At 36.2% G+C, this 17,047-nt stretch overlaps 1 protein-coding gene and 1 long non-coding RNA gene across 3 annotated transcripts in view; one reads left to right on the top strand and one right to left on the bottom strand.

The window, feature by feature from the left end:
- LOC121493364 overlaps positions 1–12,017 on the top strand; it is a 32,269-nt gene extending 20,252 nt beyond the window's left edge. Inside the window, exon 4 of the long non-coding RNA XR_005988464.1 lies at positions 11,664–12,017. This is a non-coding gene — a long non-coding RNA (uncharacterized LOC121493364). The remainder of the gene's footprint in view (positions 1–11,663) is intronic.
- Positions 1–16,654, bottom strand: part of BBS7 (Bardet-Biedl syndrome 7) — a 35,701-nt gene extending 19,047 nt beyond the window's left edge. The window contains exons 1-9 of one of the 2 annotated variants that reach the window (XM_041759158.1): positions 16,454–16,654; positions 14,371–14,436; positions 10,020–10,082; positions 8,990–9,165; positions 6,308–6,494; positions 4,244–4,316; positions 3,745–3,861; positions 1,598–1,728; positions 180–264 (exon numbers count right to left, since the gene is read on the bottom strand). In XM_041759158.1, coding sequence (XP_041615092.1) covers positions 180–264; positions 1,598–1,728; positions 3,745–3,861; positions 4,244–4,316; positions 6,308–6,494; positions 8,990–9,165; positions 10,020–10,082; positions 14,371–14,436; positions 16,454–16,489 — 934 coding nt within the window. In that variant the 5' untranslated portion in view covers positions 16,490–16,654. The remainder of the gene's footprint in view (positions 1–179; positions 265–1,597; positions 1,729–3,744; positions 3,862–4,243; positions 4,317–6,307; positions 6,495–8,989; positions 9,166–10,019; positions 10,083–14,370; positions 14,437–16,453) is intronic. The other variant, XM_041759159.1, reaches the window with a different exon arrangement.
- Between the last annotated feature and the right edge of the window lie 393 nt (positions 16,655–17,047).

Raw genomic sequence — 17,047 nt, forward strand, 5'->3', positions numbered from 1 at the left:
CAATAAATCAATACACCCATTCCTTACCTCATTTTTAAACCAATATAGAAAGGTTTGAATGCTGTTGGTAAAGACTGATTTACTAATGACACTTTTTTAAAAAAGTAGTAATCAAAAATAATGTATTAAATTTCTATTTTCTTATTGATTCTTTCTTTACCTATTACTGTTTACCTTACCTGAATATGTGGATACCACAATTTCATCATAGCCATCTTTCCCTATACAACCACCCTGGATAGATGTGACACTTTCGGACAACATCTAAAATAAATTTAAGATCAAGCAGTTCATTAGTACCTGTAAATAACTGTAAATAAAAAGTTGTCAGACACATAAAATAAGCCATAAAACTTATTTTCCCATTTCCAGACATTCAACATACATTTACTGAGTATTTATCATGTGGAAACACTGAGGTTGGAAGGCAAAAATCCTGCACAAATGGCAGAAAATCCCAGTGCTTTCAAATTTGGAGAGAGAAGATTAGAAATGACTCATATATTTGTGTGTTGTACTTAGCCACAGCAGTCACCTAATAAGCAAAAAGCATTTATTTATATGTCACCTAATGAGCAAAAATCCTTTATTTATATAAAGAAAGAAATTTTTGCTTTCTGTTTTTAAAGATGTATTTATTTATTTTTGAAAGAATGAGTCCACATGGGTATAGCATAGGGAGGGAGAGGGCAAAGGGAGAGGGAGAGAAAAACTTAAGCAGACTCCTGAGTGCAGAGCCTGATGTGGGGTTCAATCCCATGACCCTGAGATCATGACCTGAGAGGAAACCAAATCAGATGCTCAACCAACTGTGCCACCTAGGCACCCCAAGAAAGAAGTTTTTTAAAAAAATTACATAAGCAAAACTCCCAATATGTTTAGCCTATTACCTGAATGCCATATACCACCTCTCATGTGTTTTTCCAAATAGTTTTTTAAATGAATTAAGAAGATGATATGAAGCCTTTAGGGAATTTTTATTCCCATATTATCTATGTAATATACTTTCTCTATACATCAAAACTTCTATATTTGCTGATGTGCAGTTAAAGCTGGAACTGAAAGGTAGCACTAGTAGAGAAATTAGGGAAAATTGTTACTGAGTTGTAGTTTTGTTGTTTCTGTTTTTTAAAAATGCCTCAGTGAATCCCGCCTGAGGCAAAATAGGACACCCTGGACTGGCAAATACCACTTCATGAAAATGAAAAATGACATTTACACCAGAATGATTCCCCATGTAACTATCTTAGGATAAGCAAGCTTAACTACATTCAAAATTTGTGAACTAAAATTACTCTTAACTAGTAATTCTTCTCATATAGTAAACTCTTGGATGCCTAAAAGTGAAATTGCAACTTTTCTCTCTCTGCTTAAGGATATTTTGACATTGTCCTAACAATATGAGTTTACTCCTAAAACATTATTATTTTCAAACAACAGTTTTGCTTATGTTACCAAACATGTTACTCCTGTACTCTACTATGCATTATAAAACTAAAACACAAGATTTTAATATATTTAATAAAACCCAAACCATCCTAGTCATCTCTAATTATTTGATGAATAAGTGTATTTAGTCTTTTTTTAATGAACTGACCTGATCAAAACGTAGAACAGGCTCATTTGCATTGTCAAAACTGTATACTTCCACCATTCCATCATCTCTCCCAACAAGTAAATCTTTAACCCCATCACCCACAATGTCAAAGCTATCAACACACAAAATACCTTTAAAAAAGATGATAGAGGTGACAAGTTATTAATAAAACTAACATTATGTCAAGTATATACTAAGTTAAGAATGAAAAAAATGTATATACCAAATCAGAATGGGAAAAAAACAAAACAAAAAAAAAAAAATGGGAGCACTATCAGGTGTCCTCTTTTCCGTCCACATTCATCTATTTCTAAGACTTTAAATATAATCTAAATAGAAATGGATCATAAGTTTATATCTCCACAGCTCTGGCCTCTCCTCAGAGCTTCAGACTCATGTAGCCAAGTCTCCATTCAGCATTTTCTTTGAGACATACATTTGCATCTCAAAATTTCCATGCCCCAATGAAAACTCTTCATTCACCTTTTTCACACCCTTTCAGTGCTTCTTCCCCAATTTTCCTCATCTCAGTAAGGTATCACCTAGTTCCTCGGGCCAAAAATCTAGACCATTTCTTTGATTCTTCTATTTTCTCACTGTCCAGACCAAATCCCTTAGCAAATCTTATCAGCTCTATCTCTAAAACATATACTGAAATAGCCTCCTTTCCATTTCCAACTACCATCAGCCTAGCCCAGGTGGCTTATATCTCTAGCCTAGACTAAAATAAATTATAACAACTACAACGATGACTTCCTAAAGGTTTTTATTTTTTTTTAATTTATTTATTCATAGAGACACAGCTAGAAAGAGAGGCAGAGACACAGGCAGAGGGAGAAGCAGGCACCACGCAGGGAGCCCGATGTGGGACTCGATCCTGGGTCTCCAGGATCACGCCCCTGGCTGCAGGCAGCGCCAAACCGTTGCGCCACCGGGGCTGCCCCAACAATGACTTCCTAACTGATCTCCATGCTTCCAATTTTGATCTGCCTCCCCCCAGATCCATTCTCCCTGGTAGGTTTTTTTTGTTTTGTTTTGGTAGATTAGGTCATGTCATACTCCCACTTATAATTCTCCAAGGACTTCCCACTGCACTTAGATTAAAATTCAAACCCTTCTCCAAGGCCCACAAGGATCTACATGATTTGGCTCTATGCTACTTCCCTGACTTCTTTGCTTGCCATGCTAATGCATTTAGCCACACTAGTCTTCCCTCTGTTCTTCACATGAATCAAGTTTACCTCTGCCTCAAGTCTTGATTTTTTTTTCCTCTTCCTGGAGCATAATTTCCCCTCAAATTTTTATATTACTACTCTTTTTCTTATCAATCAGATCTCAGCTCAAATTTTACCTCTTAAAAGATGCCTTCCATTACCACACAGTCTAAATATAGTCTTCTTCCTTCACCCATCACTAATACATCACCCGCTGATATTTCTTTCAGGTGACTGGATGAAGCTATCTTATTTATTTATTTCTTTATTCTCTGTCTCTCCTAATAAGTGCTTGTTGAAGGAATAAATGAATAGAATTACTTTTTTAAAAAGACTTTATTTATTCATGAGAAAGAGAGAGAGAGAGAGAGAGAGAGAGGCAGAGGGAGAAGCAGTCTCCATACAGGGAGCCCGATGTGGAACTAGATCCTGGGACTCCAGGATCATGCCCTGGGCCAAAGGCAGGCGCTCAACCACTGAGCCACCCAGGCTTTCCTGAACAGAATTACCATACCTATAAATAGCCATAACTTCTAAGTCAGATATAAATTCCCTCAGAAAGTTATAAATTCCTTAGGAAACAGAAATATTCCCGTTGAACAGATAAGACCCGTTGGACTTTCTCCTTGCTTCATATCGAATACTCTCAAATTCCAATGAATTTCCTACACCAAACAGTGAATAAAGGATTTGACCACAGAATGATGTTATAGATGGACAATAGCCCATAAAAGCCTATCTATACTAAATTACTATTAGCATTTCTTAATTAAAGATTATGCCAAAATATGACAGACCTGATAAATAATAAGGTGGCTTTGTGAATTACTAAGTCTACTACGTACTATGAAAAATTAAACAGAATGAACTATATAATTTAGGATATTTAATAATCAATGAAATTTCAGAATCTAAACTATATCACGAACCTACCTCCCCGCTTTTTCTCATTTTGAATTTCCCACTTGTGTATTGGTTTGGAGGTAGTGATCTGAATAAGCCCAAGTTTTCCATCTGATGTTCCAAACAAAAGTTCTTCTCCAGAGTCTCCTGATTATAATTAAAGTCAACATATTATATTTATTCCATGACTCATAATCTCTTTATAGCTGAAATTTTTTAATATCACATAAAAATCTCATTTAAAAAATATAAAAAGACACTTAATTTGGAAGTTGGTTACATAATCACAGAATTTTATAAATATAAGGGATAAGACCCTTCCTCATCATCTAATTTTAAGATGAGGAAACTGAAAATTAAAGTTCAATAATTCATTACTGTTAGTTACTGGCAAGTTACCCAAAAACTGTCTTAATTCTAGTTCATGCTCTTTCTACAGTTTCCTATTTTCATTCACTTTATTTATAGTTAAATGATTAAACCTGAAATATCTAGACCTAACACAATACACTCCCTTGATTATCATTACCGCCATTTCCGTTATGTAGTGCTAAGACAGTAGGTGGGCCAGGCACTTCAGTTTCATACATCACATCAGACCCCTGAAGGAGAACAAGTATTTTAAAACTGAAACAGAATACAAATTTAAAACATTGACACTAATAGATAAACATCAATATTCATATAAAGAACTGTAGAATAAAAACTGCCAGAAAAAGTTAGATTGTGATTAACTTGAATTTGTTAGCTATTTTGTGTATGTTAACTCATTTTAAAATACATATAAAAGGTAAAGATCAAGAATAAATACATATAATATTCTACACTTCAAATAATTTTCATTTTAAATACTTTGCCTGAAAACTTAACCCTGGTAAGTTTTACTATCAAAGCTTTCCTGGAACAAGTTGTTTCTTTTGTCCAGTTTAACTTAGAACACATTCAAACATTTAAACAGATCCAAAGTTACTTCCTAAAGGAGAAGGTTGGTCCTGCATTTGGATATTTCCAAAACCGACTCCAATGAGAGCCAGTTATTTAGACAGGAAAACAAATTACGCCCATTTATTTGTCTTTTTAAAAATTTTGCCACTTGTAATGTTTTCATTTAGTATACATAATTTGTGAAGCTGCTAAAGAAGGAGGTAGAAGTACTCATACTCAAGTGGAAAAAATATCCACGATAGATCATTCAACAAAGAAACCCATGAAATTATAGTAAATATGGAATGATATTTTCCTTAAAAAATTAAATTTATATAGAACATGTTAAAGTCATACTTTATTTTTTTATTTAAAATTACACCTGAAAATTCATATATATCAACTATATAAACACAAAAAATACACATAAAAACTTTTTAAAAAGGCTGCCTCTGGGGTAATGATTGCTTACAAATGGGGAGTCGATGGAGGGTAGGAATATGTGACTAGCAAGGCAAAGTTTTAAGTTCCCACAAATCCTTAGTGATTTTTTTTATTTTTATAGTAAGCACATCCATCTCTTCTGTTAAACAAAGCAGAATCCTAGAATCAGCCAGACCAATTCCTAATTGAATATTACCCAGTTCCTGTTAAAAGCCTTATTCAGACAACTCATATTTGTGAGTACAGACAATGGGAGAAACTAATTATTCATGCCCCTAGAATGAACCTTGAATGTCAACTTTGTTTTCCCATAGAAAAAAAAAATAAAACCTGCACAGAACTACTGGATTTTCCCTTCCATTTAAAGAACTGATGTCAAGAAATGGCCATCTAGTTATGAAATTCCAGAGTGAGAAAGTTAGTAATGGCAAAGAATAAAGTGGTAGATGTTTTGTTCAACTGTACCAATATTAGTCTAACTTTCTGACCCAAATAATCTATCCGTTCTAGGTTATTTGCATGTGTAGTTTATTTGCATAAACTTTATTTTATGGATCCTGGCATGTGTATGTATGTGTATTTTACTGAAAGTCACTTTTGAGAAGACATAGTTGTAACTATTATTACTAATAACAATGTCTTATGCAGTTGTTTTAAACAATCATGTTTTTAATAGAAATGTAAGGATGATAAAATGATTTTTCCCTCTATCATTCATTTACTTCTCTAATATTTACTGAGTGCTTATTCTGTTCCAGAACTGTCATTAATGTGGAATAAGTGCAAATGATACAACTCTGATCACAACTATCCCTTCTTTGTTAAAACCTAACATCCTCTCCCCAAACCAATTTCCTCCATTAGTTTGATTCTGGGGAGAGGAAAGAGTAATGGAAGAAGAAAGAAAGAAAAAAAAAAAAGGTGAGAAGTGCCCTTTGTAGCAAAGACTCCACTCTGACTGAACTAACTCAGAAATTATGCATGGGGACAGAAAAGCATCCTTTTTCCCAAATATGCCTCTCTAAAAATTTGCCAAAATTCTCAATACATTTGTCTCAAGCTAAAAAAAAAAAATTAGCTTACCAATTAAAAAGTATTTTTTACAAATATAATTTTAAGTAGGACATTTAAAGCAGTAGTAAGTAATCTATCTCAAGTACACATTGTTCAGCTATATTCATTTACATAAATTATGAAAAACTATAAAAATGCAAATAACAGAAACCTGTAAAACTCTGAGCACTCTGTCCTGGCAGGCCAATATCGGTGTAATACGAGGTAATCTTTCCACTGGAAGGCAGATGACGTCATTGATTTTGTCCCCAGAAAGGTAATAATGTTGGTCTTTGCAATCACAATAATGGTTATAGATGTAACTTGCACTGAGAAAGAGGTCTGAGCCAGATATATACCTGAGAACATTAAAAGTAATTTAAAACAACCATATTTCCAAAAAGAAATATAGGAAATTCCTGAATTCTTTTGAGATGAAAACAAAAGTTTACTTAATTTCTATCATTTTATCACAGACTTAAAGAATAGTTTTTTCCCCTCATTTCCCCCACTTAATTTCTAGCCTTTTGATATAACACTGAAAGCTGAAAATTAGGATCTTAAGTCCTTAGGCATCTCAAAAATTATGCTCCGTAAAACTGAAAACAAAGACCATGATAATTGTCTGTATCTGAAGACAATTAATATGTCAAAAAACCGGGGGTGGGGGTGACTGGGTGATGGGCACTGAGAGGGGCACTTGATGGGAAGAGCACTGGGTGTTATTCTAGATGTTGGAAAATTAAACACCAATAAAAAATAAATTTATATAAAAAATAAATAAAACCACTTGATTTATTCTTGAAAAAAATGTCAAAAAACTTTTTCTGAATGTGCACTATGTGCTAAGCACTGTCCTAATGGATTTACATGTATTACATGTATTAGCTTAATCTTCATAATTCTGTCAACTAGGGATCATTATTATCCCTTTTTACAGAGAACAATAAAATGTCAAGTAACCTGCCTAATGGCACACAACTAGTAGTAGAGTAGATTGCAGCTCAGGTAGCTTTTAGCTCTAGAGTTAGCTTTCTTACTACTACATGAAATTGTCCGGAAAGACTATTAAAAGCAAATCTACTTTAAATGATAAACAGTGGGAGAAAAATTCATTAGAATTTTATCCTGAAAAAGGGAATGAAGACAATTGCACTTCAAATTACATTGAACAAAACTTAGGCAATAATCATAACTATGTTCTAATTCTTATATTGAATCCAGTTTCCACTGAGGGAGTTGAAATTTGACAAAAATTATATACTAGTGTATTACCTTTCATTTCTAAGTTGCTAAAACCACGTAAGCATAAAGAAGGTAATTTGAAGGTTTCATCTATTTCTCCACCATTCTAAAGTCTACTTAAAAAATTTTGGTACTAAAATTATTTCCTATGCTATTATGATCTTCACTGACTTTCTCTTCTTCAATTATTGCTTAAGTAGCCTCACTTTGAGGCTCTGGATATTATTTCAGTAGTCCTCTTAATATAATTTTTATTAATCTAATGAAATTCTATCTTTTTCAAGATTTGAAGTTTCATCTTGAAAGCCATCTGCATTACATTTGCAATTATATTGCAGTTACACATTTTCCAAAGTAATAATTGGAATCACTGTTGTTGACAAGAGTGGAGAGGACGGAAGCATTAAGCAGGGAAAGATGTGTGAGTGGTAACTAACTTTGTACATGCTGTTTCTTACTGAATATTTTCAAGTTATAACCTTGATTTCCTGTGCACCCTTAAAAATCTGGAAATTCAGACAATAAATTTTTGAAAATTGAGTAAAGATCCCCGCCCTCCCACCTCTGCCACTCCAGTAAAAACATTTAAGAAACTAGCAAAAGAGACTATTGGCTGGGAAACTCCTGATCCTTCTCAAACATCTGTCCACATACTTTTCCGAATGTGGAGTTATGCAAATTACTCATTTATTACTTTGATTTTTAGTATTTCACAATTATAATTGTCCATTTCAAAAATAATACATTCTTACTAAACCACTGAACTCACTCCCAATTGCCATTGTATAATTTTTATCTAATATCACCAAAACAGTCTTACAGCCTGGATACTGGATTTGTAATGTGCATTATATAGAATTATACAGGACAGCTGTGTATCACACAGAACTCTATAAATTAGTAGTTTTCAAACCAAGGTCTGGTTGCTTAGACAACTTGGCTGCATCACAGTCAAGTGAACATTTCTCTTTTAACCACTCCTAATAATTCTGATTCTGCAGGTATAAGTAAGACAAGAAATCTCTTATGTTTCCAAGGGATTCTCCTAAGTGGTAGGTTTGAGGACAGTGGATTAGAAAAACCTTAAAATCCTTTCCAGTCTCCGTATGACTTAAAAAAATTAAAATTTTACTTGCAAAATCTCATATATCAGGAAGCCATTAAGGGAGTCATTTTTTTTTTTTTTTATTTAGGGTCTTATCTGACTTACCTGAAAATATATCCTATTTGTAGTTACCAACTTTGACAGCCAGTTTTTAAACAAATGATACTACCTCACAACCAAAATGACCAGAGACAGCAAAGGAACAGAAACCTAAATATCTCTAGATATCTTTTATTTTTTTCTTTTACACTTTGTTCATGAATCAACTGAACCAATCAGTCAATAAATGAATGTGTAAATACCATAAGGGTCTTAAGAAAAAAACATTTCAACAACCAACTGATTTTGTACTGATTCTATGTTAATTAACTTCTGACTAATAAGGTACCTTTAGTCAATTTTATTTCCCAGGAAACCTATTAGGATATGATACTCCATCTGATGCTTGTCAGCTATCCAAAATATTGTAAATGGATATGTAAAAATAAAAAAGGATAAACATACATAGCTTTTATGCTTTCAGTGAGGTTGGTTTCAAAAGAGAGGAACTGTTTTCCTCTCTTTGTGAAGCCTCTAATCTCAGATCCTGCAGCAATAAAAATTTTCTCCTGGGGTGTGTTAAGAACCCCTCCTAGCTCCAATCTTGCAATCTTCTGCCCTGGTAAGGTCTTGAACACTGCCTGCAAAAATCATTGGAGAAAAAATTAAGTACACAAATTTACTGTAACCATTTTCCTTTACTGTAAAAGATGCTGTGATTTCAAACAGAAAAAATATTATAGTTCTATAGAAACATCTTTAGATACAAATATATTTGCTTCAGTAAGTCTTCAAGGTTTCTGGCTAAATATCTTCCAAATTTAGAGCATTTATTGCCACACATACATCAGCCACATCATTAAAATCTAAATTCCTGCATCTATAAGTACAGTTCATTAAGCAGTGGTATCAGTATGGTTAAACCTTATTAAAAACATGTATCCTAAATTATTTAAGAGAAGATTTACTTGCTGGCCTGAAGAAGTAGGTCACCATGTTAGGGGAGAGCTTGTGAGAAAACCACAGGGCAAGGAATTGTGGGGACCTCAAGATGCTGAGAACAGGCTCTGGCTTACAGATAGCAATAAAGTGGGGACCTCTGTCCTACAAAAGCAAGAATCTGAATCCTGTTATTTAAGCTTGGATTAGGACTCCCAACTCCAGAAAGGAATAGAGCCTGGCACTGTAGCCATGTGAGACACTGAGCTCCGAATCCTGATCCATAGAAACTGAGATAATAAATGTGTGTTGTTTTAAACACCAAAATTTGAAGTAATCAGTTACACAGCACAGAAACTATTACATCACCCCTAGGCTGTCAAAGGTGTTTTACAGCTATCTAACACATGACTCCTGTGTTGTCTATAGCAATACTTCATGTAACTACTTCCCTCACAATGCATTTTTTGGACAACTTTAAACTAAAAGTATTCAATAAGTAGTGTGTTTCTCTTTAGAAAATCATTTTTTTCTCCTAAAAAAAAGTTATACATACCACTGCTTCTCCTTTTTTCATGCCAAAGCACATAACTACCCCATCATGATCTCCAATAACGACCTACAAGAGATTGAAGAGAATCTAAAATTATTATTATGTCCTATTAACTTATATGGGGGAAACACAATTCTCAATATATAAATTATGACTTTAAATGTAGAGATCAGAAAATCTAGGAAAGTAACTCCCATAAAAATTACTACTATAGAAATTATAAGAAAAGGGCAAATTGGTGGTATGGAGAGTCATTATGGAAGTAGCTGACCATATATTTTGTTCCTATAATGTAAACAGAACAAGAGAACAGAGAAAGAAATGGCAGGGAGGTAATTTTCTTTTTTTCTCAACTGAAGCATAAGAACATGTTAAAATTATCTTTCAAAACAGATTATCAATTAAAGTTGTGACTTACCATTTTGATATTTTTAAAACCTTTGTTAATAGAAAAATTTTAACGTATACAAAAGTAGACAGAATATTATAATGAATTTCCATGTATCCATCACTCAGCTTCAATAATTATCAACATGTAACCAATGGATTATTTTGAAATAAATATAGAGGGAGATTTCATCACTTCTTTCTCAGGAACTGATAATCAAGCAGACAAAAGATAAGTATATAGATTAAAAAACAATTACCTTTGATTTAAAATAATACACATATGTATACTTGCATGCACATACATATAGTGTATGTGTGTAAACACATGCATAAATAAGTAATCACTTATCCTAGGAATTAAATTATAAATGTTCTTTTCAAGCACACAGAAAACATTAGAAAGGTGACCATGTATTAGGACATACAATAAGCCTCAAATATGAAAAAGTTGATGTTGCATAGAGCAGATTCTTAGGCCCTTGATTCTTAACTTTGGGGTTGGGGGATCACAAACCCTTTTGTGCATTTGATGAAAGCTATGGACTTTTTCCCCAGAACAATGAACATTTACAAATAATTATGCACACGCTTTCAGTTATAGAATTTTGGTATTGGGGCAGCCTGGGTGGCTCAGCGGTTTAAGCACCTGCCTTCAGCCCAGGGCGTGATCCTGGTGTCCTGGGATCAAGTCCCACATCGGGCTCCCTGCATGGAGCCTGCTTCTCCCTCTGCCTGTGTCTCTGACTCTCTCCCTCTCTCTCTATATATATATATCTCTGTCTATCATGAATAAATAAAATATTTATTTATTTATTTATTTTAATTTTTTTTTTGTATTTATTTATGATAGTCACAGAGAGATAGAGAGAGAGGCAGAGACACAGGCAGAGGGAGAAGCAGGCTCCACGCACCGGGAGCCCGACGTGGGATTCGATCCCGGGTCTCCAGGATTGCGCCCTGGGCCAAAGGCAGGCGCTAAACCGCTGCGCCACCCAGGGATCCCAAATAAAATATTTATAAAAAAGAATTTTGGTATTGGCAGATTTCTATTCAGATGAAAAAATACATAAGAATAGCTAAGGTTTTGAGTTTTTTTTTTAACACTACACTACTCTAATAATTTGTAAAAACAATTATGTATTACAGGGTTTCCCAAAGTGTGATTCCTTGACTCCTGGGGTCAACAAGAACTTTATAGGGTATCTGGCAAGTGAAAACTATTACTCTAAGTAAGTCTTTGTTTTCCTTTTTCTTTAGGTTGATATTTACAAGATGGTACAAAAGCAATGGTGGATAAAATTGGTAGTGTCTGGCAAGAACCAAAACAATGACAACAAACCATACCAGTGGTCACTGTAATCTTTATCACCACTTGAGAGTAAGGAAAAAAAAAATCCAACTTCATGTAAGAATGTTCTTGATGAAGCAATAAAAAGTATTATTCTTGTTAAATTTTGGCCCCTGAGTCATGTCTTTTTAGTATTTAGTGTGAGAAAATAGAAAATATGTATAAAATTGGAGTGTCTGGGTGGTACAGTTGGTTAAATGTCCACCAGACTCTTGATTTAGGCTCAGATCATGATCTCAGGGTCCTGAGATCTAGCCCCACATTGGGCTAGTACTCAGTGTGGAGTCTCCTTAAGACTCTTTCTGCAGCCCCCCCTTTAAAATGGATGGATAAGAAAGAAAGAAAGAAAGAAAGAAAGAAAGAAAGAAAGAATAAAACACTTGCTGCATACCAAAAAGCACTTATATAACTGTTTCATTTCAAGCTGAACTACTCATTTTTCAAGAAACAATTTTTTTTAAGATTTATTTAATTTTAGGGACAGAGAGAGAATGAGCAGGAGGGGACCAGCAGAAGGAGAGAGAAACTCAAGCTGACTCCACCCTGAGCACTGAGTTGGACATGGGCTGGATCTCAAAGCCCTGATAGCAGACCTGAGTTGAAACCAAGTCAGACACTTAACCGACTGCACCACCTAGGCACCCCAAGAAACACTATTTTAGAAATGAAAGAACAACTGGCAACTATCAACAGTTAATAACAAATTGCTATTAACATTCGGGTATTTGTAGACATTAAAATAAAAAACTCAAAAAACTGAAAGAACTGAGCTTTTCATTTTAAAGGAAAATAATTGACAGTATTTGCTCCCAATGATAAAATTTGAGCCTTCAGGTGAAAATAAGTACTTTGGAAGACTTGTATCTACTCCTACTGTGACCTTGACAGCTACTCCATATTTAATAACTTTTCTGATGAAATCAGTAGTGATATCAACAAATGTGATGTTTGATATTCTATAGTAATACCTGGAACAATCAACATTTGAACACTCAACATTTAGGAGATCTGCATAACTGAATGAACCAATATATCTCAAATGACCATTTCAAGATACTATAAAACTATGCATGAGTAAAAAGATCCATTCAAAGTACAAATGGATTTGGGGCACCTGGGTTACTCAGTGGTTGAGCATCTATCTGCCTTTGGCTCAGGTTATGATCCAGGGGTCTTTGCATCTGGTCTTAAATGGGGATCCCAGTGAGGAGTGGGGAGACTGCTTCTCCTTCTACCTATGTCTCTGCCTCTCTTTATGTGTCTCTCATGAATAAATAAAATCTATAAACAAACAAAAAACCCAAAAAAACAAAAACAAAGACAAAACAAAGTACACATGGTTTTTAATGTACCATGAAAAGCTAATCAATGGGGTTTCATATCCCACATTGCAGCTAATGTTTAAGAAACTACTAGTTGTCAAGCATCTGTGTCATATATATGAAGAGCCGTAATTATCTGGGAAAGCCATTTCAATAACTCCTATTTTCAACTGCATGTCTGTGTGAGCTGGATTTTCTTTGTATACTTCTATCACAATAGACTGTAGGAAACAGACATGAGAAGCCAGGTGTCTTTGCCTATGCCAGATTAGAGATTTGCAAAAGTGTAACACAATTCTCTTTTCATTTTTGAAAACAGTTATTTTTCATTAAAATGTTATTTATGTAAATATAATGGGTCTGTTGTTTTAAAAGATAAAATAATAAATATTTTAGACATTTCTCAGTTTTAATCTTAATATAATAATATTGATAGATATAAACCAAATAAACAAAAGTTGTTTGGGATCCTCAATAATTTAAGAGTGTAAAAGGGTCCCAAGACCAAAAAAATTGAGAAATTCTGATCTAGTAGACCAAATACAATAAATGACAATCAGAGATCTGATGATTTATCTTAACAAAATGTTATTATATCAGGATATTGTATTTATTTTGCAGCTATTAAAATATCCTGCTAGTCTACTAAGAAATTTTAATTGGCTTATAGAAATCATAGGATCAATATTTCTATAAAAATATTATTAAATAGAAAGTTCAAAATCAAAGTACTTAATTACTTTTATTTAAAGATTTTATTTTCATTTATGAGGTAGAGTGGTGGTGGGGGGGGCGGTATTGTAGAGACAGAGGGACAAGCAGACTATGAAATGAACACAGAGCCCATCAGCAGGCCCAATCTCAGGACCCTGAGACCAAACCTGTGCCAAAACCAAGAGCTGGACACTTAACTGACTGAGCCACCCAGGCACCCCAATAACATTATTAATACAATAAAGCTTAAAAAGTATTTTCTCTATATCCTATTGTGCTTTATGTTCCTTTTTTCATATACACAATCTGGTACGCACAAATACTGAGTAGGTTAACAGGAAAATTGAACATATTTTTCAACAAGTTTGCTTATCTATTGCAGGTTGTACATAAAAATTATAACATCCAAGTAAATTTCTGTCTGTAAATGTCCTTGGTATTCCAACCTCTGTTCAAATTAAAAGAAATTTATTTATATGTTAACATTAGTATTTTTAAGAGAAACTTATCAATAAGGAAATATAAACCTCTCCTCTATCAGAGCTACAGAGATGGGGAGAAATCAGTACCTCTACAGTACCTTTTGTGTAGCTTTATGCCTTGAGGCAGGAAGTAGTTTCATAGTCTTCTGAGAGGTCACTCCCACCTAAGGAAACACACCAGTCACCTAGTGAATATTTTCTGTTATTCTAACTTGAAATTAGTACATCAGAGATTAAAAGGACCAGCAGATGCTGATCATAGTGAGTCTTATTTTTTACTGCAATTAGTGATATAATTATGGTCAGTGATGAAGTTATTTTCTAATACAATATGCCACAAAAAGTCAAAATACAGGACACTCAAAATAGTAAAATTCAAGCTAAAAGTTGTCAAGCCAAAAATAATGTGACACTAGTGGCAAAATACTTATCAAACAAGTATTTCTAGAAGACTTCATAAAAAAAACTTCATATAGGGATCTCTGGGTGGCTCAGCGGTTTGGCGCCTGCCTTTGGCCCGGGATGCGATCCTGGAGTGGAGCCTGCTCCTGGCGTGGAGCCTGCTTCTCCCTCTGCCTGTGTCTCTGCCTCTCTCTCTTTCTCTCTACGTCTATCATGAATAAATAAATAAAATCTTAAAAAAAAAAAACACTTCATATAGTTGAAGAGTTTTTGTAACGTGATTTAAAAAATCTTTGGAAGTAGATGACAATTATTAATAATCCAACACAGAAGATTTTTGCTAAAATATCAAACTGGCAATACCATCCAATCTGATGATCAAATTATTTCACAAAAGTAATCGAAGATGAAAACAGCATGGCATGTTCAGCAACGAATTATCACTGGCAGTGCACCATTAGGATAGGAGGTGGGAAGGATGGGGCCAACGTGAGAGAACTTGGAAAAAACAATAAATCATGAAAGGATTTAGGGAGTGTAGAACTACAATTTTATTCATTATTCTAAGGGGTAGTATTAAAGTTTAAAGTATCTCTTTTGACTTGCATTTGTGAAACATCACTCTAATAAGTGATGTTAAGGATGGCTTGGAGGGAGGTGAAGCTGAAGGCTAGGAGCCCAATCAAGAGGCTATTGCAGGGCAGCCCGGGTAGCAAAGCGGTTTAGCGCGGCCTTCAGCCCAGGGTGTGATCCTGGAGACCTGGGATCCAGTCCCGTCGGGTTCAATGCATGGAGCCTGCTTCTCCCTCTGCCTGTGTCTGTGCCTCTGTGTGTGTGTGTGTGTGTGTGTGTGTGTGTGTGTGTGTGTCTCATGAATAAATAAATAAAATCTTTATAAAAAAAAAAAAAGAAGCTATTTCAATTCTTGGAGAAAGAGAAGATGAGAACCTGAACTGGAGATGGAAATGGAAAAAATGGGACAGAGTCAAGAGATATTTAGGAGACAAAAGCAGTAGCAAAAAGTGGTGACCAGTTCAACATGGAAGGGATTAAGGTGGAAAGTAACGAAGCATAACTTCCAGGCAAACTGACGGGTAAACTTTTGTACAATTAGCCAAAACAGGATTACTGGAAAAAAGAGATGGAAAAGAGGTACAGAATATGCAGAGCTGAAATAAGGAGAGGCAGGATGGTGTAACCGAGAACACCAGCTCCGGCGTCAGAGACTTTGTTTCAGATAGGAACTCCATCCTTTTATTTTGCTGTTAAGCCAGTTGCTTTATCCGAGTCCCTGGATCCCCATGTCGTAACATCACCTCCTAAGAGAAATGTTTATGAAGATTAAAGCATGTTAAGCTCTTAGAACAAAACTGCGGGCACAATCAACGGTTGCCGCGTTTACGACCTGGCTGGTTGAGGTCGAGCTCTGGCGCTCCGGAGGAGGGGCTGGGTAGAGATGGAGCTCCGGGACGTCGGGGCCCACAGGGAGCCGCAGACGCGAGGCGACGGGCCCCCCGGAGGAGCATCGGGATCACGTCATGCATTCTAGGCACCTTCAGAAGCTGGCAGGCGCCGGCGACGCGGGGCGTGGGCCGCTCCTTTCCACGTCCCTGCGGACCCTCAGGAACGAGCAGGAGCTGCCGGTGACCGGGACTCGCGAGCGCAGCCCCCCGCCCCGCGGCACCTAGGCCGCCACGCCCGCTCCGGGCGGCCCCGACCGTACTCGGCGCGAGGGCAGAATCACCCCCCGCGGCTCCCGCCTTATCCCCTCAGGTTTACCTGTAAATAATCCGCTCGATTTAAATTTAGATCCATGACGGTGGCACCGACGCGCTGCGCAGCGCCGAGCCGGCACCGGAGCCGTGACAGAGGCTGCCAACCCCAGGCCTCTGAGGAGGGTACCGGACGCTGGCGTCCCCCCAAAGAGCAACCTCAGCTGCCTCACTAGGGGATGCGAGGGCGTGGCGTCAGGGCCGCGGCGTCGGCGTGACGTCAATACGTTCCCGCGAGACGGGCCCCGCCCCTCTCCGAAGGACCGCCCACTGACTTAACTTGCGTCCAATCAGAGGCAGAGAGGAACGGCGGAACGATCCAGGAGACCGAGGAAAGGTGGTTTCCCGGGAGACTGGAGACGCACTATTGGCTCCACCCCCACCGCCATCTAGGGCGGCACCTCTAAGTTCTCCGTGTAGACTCCTGATGTGAATGAAGCCTGTGTCGATTCTATTTTACGGTCCCCGGAAAGGGTCCTTCAAAGAATTAGGTTCTACAAACTTTTGGCCTTACGACCCCTACACATAACTCTTACAAACCATTTTGGAGGACCCCCAAAGACCTTTTGTTTAGGAGTTATCTGTTGATATTTACCATATT

Source organism: Vulpes lagopus, chromosome 6, assembly GCF_018345385.1.
Source record: "Vulpes lagopus strain Blue_001 chromosome 6, ASM1834538v1, whole genome shotgun sequence".
NCBI classification, from domain to species: Eukaryota; Metazoa; Chordata; class Mammalia; order Carnivora; family Canidae; genus Vulpes; species Vulpes lagopus.